General features: G+C 54.6%; 1 protein-coding gene across 1 annotated transcript; it reads right to left on the minus strand.

The window, feature by feature from the left end:
* Nucleotides 1-1,492: 1,492 nt before the first annotated feature.
* Nucleotides 1,493-3,112, minus strand: NUDT16 (nudix hydrolase 16). The gene is made up of 3 exons (XM_059065486.2): nt 2,938-3,112; nt 2,574-2,843; nt 1,493-1,825 (listed from the first exon to the last, which is right to left on the minus strand). The coding sequence occupies exons 1-3, from the start codon at nt 3,073-3,075 to the stop codon at nt 1,646-1,648; spliced, it is 588 nt and encodes a 195-aa protein (XP_058921469.1). The 5' UTR covers nt 3,076-3,112; the 3' UTR covers nt 1,493-1,645.
* Nucleotides 3,113-5,261: the final 2,149 nt, after the last annotated feature.

Genomic DNA, 5,261 nt, shown 5'->3' on the forward strand with positions numbered 1-5,261 from the left:
ACCACCATCTCAAGGGTCCCCACTTCTCTCCACCTCCTCTGCCATCCAGGCCCAGATCAGCACCACCACCCACTTCCCCTCCTACCTGCTTCCAGTCCGTGCTCCACACACCTCGCCCCGACCATGGCCTGTAAGGCTCTGTACCATCTGGCTCCTGCTTCACCTCCCCTTGCTTAGTCTAATTACACTGGCCTTTTGCTGCAAATTCTCTGCTTCCCCCTACTCCCCGCTGCCACCCCCAATTGAGAAATGGAGTCTCACTCCCTACCTTTGCTCTGGGATAATTTGCCAAGATTCGTTCCCAAAGCCTTAACACGTGCTCCTCCCTGGAACACCCAGAATCCTCTCCCCACACTCCTCCCTGGCTCTGTCCTTTCCATCCTTCAGCCTAAATGCTCTTCACAGAGGCCCTTCTGGACCACCTCAATTAAAAGTGAAAGATACTAAGGTGGGACCTGTAGCAATCCTTTATTTCCCTCTTAACAGGGACATAAACAAAACAAGTAAAGAAGCATCATAATTTAATTAATCTTATCTTCCTTTCTAGAGGAGTGGTTGGCAAACTGTGGCCCACAGGCTGGCCACATCCCTTTTTAAATGGTTTTATTGGAACACAGCCACACCCACTGATTTATGTACTGTCCACTGCTACTTCTGACTTGGCAGAGTTAGGCAGTTGCTACAAACACCATGTGCCCCACCAAGCCTAAAATATTTACCATTTGGCCCTTTAAGAAAAAGTTTCCTGGCCGCACGGAGAGCAGTCTGTGGCTCTCTCATCCCTAGATCACCAATACCTCATACAGCTAATTTGTTGAAGGAACTGAAGGGCTTTGAGGCCTGGCTGTAAGCCCTTCTTTACTGGGAGGCTCTTTTTTGTTGGGGCAGGTCTAGATCAGGGCTGGGCCAGCTCCCTTCACTGTCCCCAGAGTCTAAGGGATCCCAAGTGAAAGCCCTGGAGGAAATGCACCAAAACCCAGGGGTCTCAAGTCCAAGGTCAGTCCAAGGAGGCCAAACCTTTTCCTCACCCCTCTGCTCAGTTTCAGAAGAGGGCAGGGGGTAGGTTAGGGCCTTCTACCACCCTTTCGGGGGGATACTGCTCTGGCCAACCCCCAGGCAAGGATGCAACTACTTTCAGGGGGAAAACGGGTCCTCTGCTTCTCTGTCCTCCCCAACAAGCATGGGCTGGGCTAGACCCTGGGAACAGCCATGTAGGAGCGTGGGGAGAAACCTTCCCTGGTTCAGAAGCTCCTCCCCAGCAAGGAGATGGGTATGGCGACAAGCTACGCCCTACACGTGCCACTTCCTGCTTAAACTGGACATGGCAAGGGATGGGGGAGGCATCAGCTTGTGTGTGAGTGCGTGTCTGGGGGCCACTAGGCTGTGTGTGTGCACATGTACAGGGAAGACGCAGGCTCTGTGAATCTGCCAGGGCGCCCACGATGAGCTGCGGACTTTTGCCACTGATGCCATGAGTCGCCACAGGGCCCTCTGCTCAGAACACACTACACACTTTTTCCTTTTAATCTGTTATCATCTAGCAGGCCCAGGCCCAGAAGAGAAAACATTCCCTTTTTCCACCCTCCCTCCCCAGTACAAAGGCCCTGATCTCAGGCAGGTTCCATGGGTTCGTGGTGGGCAGCCTCTAGGGACGAGCTGAGAACTTAAAGCGTGCGAAAGAGCCAGGTTCCAGCAGTCCGAGGTTCTGGAGGGCTTCCAGCAGCTGTTCCCGTGCATTTCCAATAAAGGTATTCTCCAGGAAGGCAGGCAGGCCTCCCACACCATCCCGCAGGGTATACAGGGGCACCCGTACCAGGCCCAGCACCTGGGAAAGGAAGGAGACGTGAGACTCTGGGAACGCAGGGAGCTCGTCCAGCCAGATCTTTCTAGATCAGAGGTCTCACCACTTTATCAGTCTAGCAGAACCAGGCCTGAGGACGCACATCTCTGTGGCCCTAGAGGGCCCAGGTCTTTGCAGACAAATGACCCAGGTCATGCTCTCCAGCTCCGCAAAAGCTAACCCTTCCCACATCACAGTAGTGGCTCCTGCCTCCAGGATGCACCCTGGGCCCTACGCCAGTAGTCCTCAAAATGTGGTCCCCGGAGCAGCCGCATCAGCACCACTTAGGAACTTTTGCAACATGCAATTCTCAGGTCCTTCTACCCCTCCCCCACTGAGCCAGCAATTCTGGGAGTGGGGCCAGTAAGCAGTTTCAATAAGCCTCCCAGATGATTCTGATACCCGCCAAAGTTTGAGAACCATCGCCATACACAATGTCCCCCTCTCCCCTCGCCTAAGTGCCAGGGTTTTCCCACAAAACATCAGGCCACTTCTCCTACGCAAGAAAAACAGGGGCCTAAGGTGCAACGCCTGCCACTATCAAGGGGGAGTAGAAGAGTGACTTGGATGGGTGTGTTCTAAAGAGACAACTGTAGAGGCTTTTGAAGTGGGGAGGGGGTTAGATCTTTGCAGGGAGACCAGGTTGGCTGAAACTAGTCACCCAGACCCCAACTACACGAGGAAACTGTGGGACAGGCCTTCGGGAGCTGGAGGACGCGGGGTGGGGCCCCACCTCCAGCCCGTGGTCCCGGGCGCGCGGCGCGCCCATCTCCACCGCAGTCAGCTGCTCCAGGGTCAGGCACTTGGCGTAGAAGTGCGCCACGACGCGCGGCCGGGACCCGGCGTGCGAGCTGCGGTAATCGGCACGCTCCACGCGGAAAGCGGCCGCGGCCTCGCCCAGTTCCTCGCCCAGCTCGCGGTTCAGCCCGTCCTCCAGGCTGCCGTCCCGCAAGTCCACGAAGCCGCCGGGGAAGCCCAAGCGCCCGTCAAAGCGCATCTGCATCTGCGGGAGAAGGAAGCGGATATGGCCGGGGGCGCCCAAGGCGGCGTGGCCGCGGGACGGGGGCGGGCGGTGGCCGGGAGCGCCCCTTCCTCACCAACACGGCGTAGCGCAGCGGGATGCGGCCGAAGAGCAGCCCCGGGTCCGGCGCATAGAGCAGCGCGTGGCACGCGTGCCGCCAGCCCGGCCCCAGCTGCAAGGCCTCCGCCAGCTCAAGCCTGCGCGTCCCGGCCATAACCGTACCTCCCGGCTCGTTTGTCCAGGGGGCCGACGTGGGTAGCGGGCGGGACGGCCAGGACCAATCCCTGCAGGGCCCGGCGGCCAGGACCAATCCCTGCAGGGCCTGGGGCGGGGCGCGGCCGTGGGCCCGGGCGGCAGCCAATCAGAACGGGGCGCGGCGGCGGGTATGTATCCGGCCCCGGGAAGCCTAGAGCCAAGTGGGACCCGGGGAAAGTGGGCCTTGGCACAGGCAAGGCTGCAGGCGTGGCCAGCTCCTGGACGCGGCGGGAGACCGTTAATAGTGCTGACGTCACAGTCTAGCTCCAGGGGACTTCCCCAGCCGGTTGGGAGAGCTGGGTCGTGCGAAGAGGTTTGAAGGCTGAGTAGAGTTTAATTATCTAATTAGGGACTAGTCCTGGGAGCCACACCTAATTGGTCTGGATGGTACACGAAGCCCGGGGCCTGGGGTGGGGTAAGGGTTAGCAGAGTTGGCTTCCGAGCCAAGGCCTTCCCTAGGTGGTGGGGGCAGAGGAGCGATGGATGTTAGAGCCATCCTGAGTGTGACACTGGAGGGACTCAGCTGATTGAGTGTCAGGGGGACTTTGCCAGCATGATGTCAGGGTGGATGGCGCTGTCACTTTCTGGGATGGGGATTATAGGAGAAGGGTGAGCAACGATAGTGTAGTTCTGAAATTGGGGGTGGCAATAGGTGGTGGATAGGATGGACAGACCCACAAGATTTTCCGGGAAAGGGTAAGGGAGGAAAGGGCTGTGGGTGAAACCCTGTAGGCACAGGAAGGAGAGAGAGCAAGGGTCAGAGGTAGAAGTGCCCAAGGCTTTGTAGACTTTACTGTCACATACGCTCAGACCACTGAGCTGTGAAGGAAGGTGGGGAACCGCGCACCCCCAGGGCAGGGGACTGCTCAGGACCTGATGCTGAGTGAGGAACAGGGGTTCAGAAGACCTCGCCCCAGGCCTCCCCACCTTTTCTCAGGCCCTGCACTCTGTGCAGGTCATCTCTCCTCAAGAGTCAATATTTATTACACAAAGGAAAGGAGGAGGCAGCTTCTCGAGAGGGGCTGGGCTTGGAGTCACAGCCTGTTAGTAACAGCAGGTGATGCGAAAGAGCCCAAGAACCCACCCAGACACAGGCTGGCGACATTAGCAAGGCAGTCAGTTCTCTCAGATCCCAGTCTCTCATCTGTTAAGTGCAGAGTATTCCAACCTATTAGGGATGTTAGAGATTTAAAGCACTTAGAACAGTGCCAGGCACAGCAAATGTAGCCATCCGTGGAGTCAAGGGTGGGGCAGAGTCTTATGTTCAAGCCCTGCTGGCTGGAACTGAGCCAGACTCACCAGGCCTCAGCATGGGGAGCAGGGGGAAGGTGGGTGGAGTGAGTCGTTCCTGGCATCATCTTTCCTAGCTTAGTCTTCTGAGTAACATGGCAGAGATGGTATTTACTGACAACAGGCAGCTGGATCGAGGTGATGAGACTGTAGGTGTGACACACTCATTCCCCTCTTAGAGTTCTAGGGGGCCTGGAAATGGCCCTGGTTAAACGATTAAACCTTGCAAAAATCTCATAAAAACTGCCAGTTCCAGAATGTAAATTGGTGCAGCCACTGTGGAAAACAGTATGGAGGTTTCTCAAAAAACTAAAAATAGAGCTGCCATATGACCCAGCAATTCCACTCCTGGGTATATATTCAAAAAACAAAAAATAAAACAACAACAAAAAACAAACACTAATTCAAAAAGGTACATGCACCCTAATGTTTGTGGCAGCATTACAGTTGCCAAGACATGGAAGCAACCTGAATGCCCATTGACAGTAAAAAAGAATGAAATTTAGCCATTTGCAGCAACACGGATGGACTTAGAGGATACTGTGTTAAGTGAAATAAGTCAGACAGCAAAAGACAAATACTGTATGATATTACTTATATGTGGAATCTAAAAGGTACAACAAACTAGTGAATATAACAAAAAAGAAGCAGGTATAGAGAACAAACTAGTGGTTACCAGTGGGGAGAGGGAATGGGGGAGGGGCAGTATAGGGGCAGGGGATTAAGAGGTACAAAATATTAGGTATAAAATACCTACAAGGATACATTGAACAACATATATATACAACATATATATATGTTGTCAACATATATATATGTCAACATATATATATGCTATAACATATATAGCAAATA

Source organism: Kogia breviceps, chromosome 5, assembly GCF_026419965.1.
Source record: "Kogia breviceps isolate mKogBre1 chromosome 5, mKogBre1 haplotype 1, whole genome shotgun sequence".
NCBI lineage: Eukaryota > Metazoa > Chordata > Mammalia > Artiodactyla > Physeteridae > Kogia > Kogia breviceps.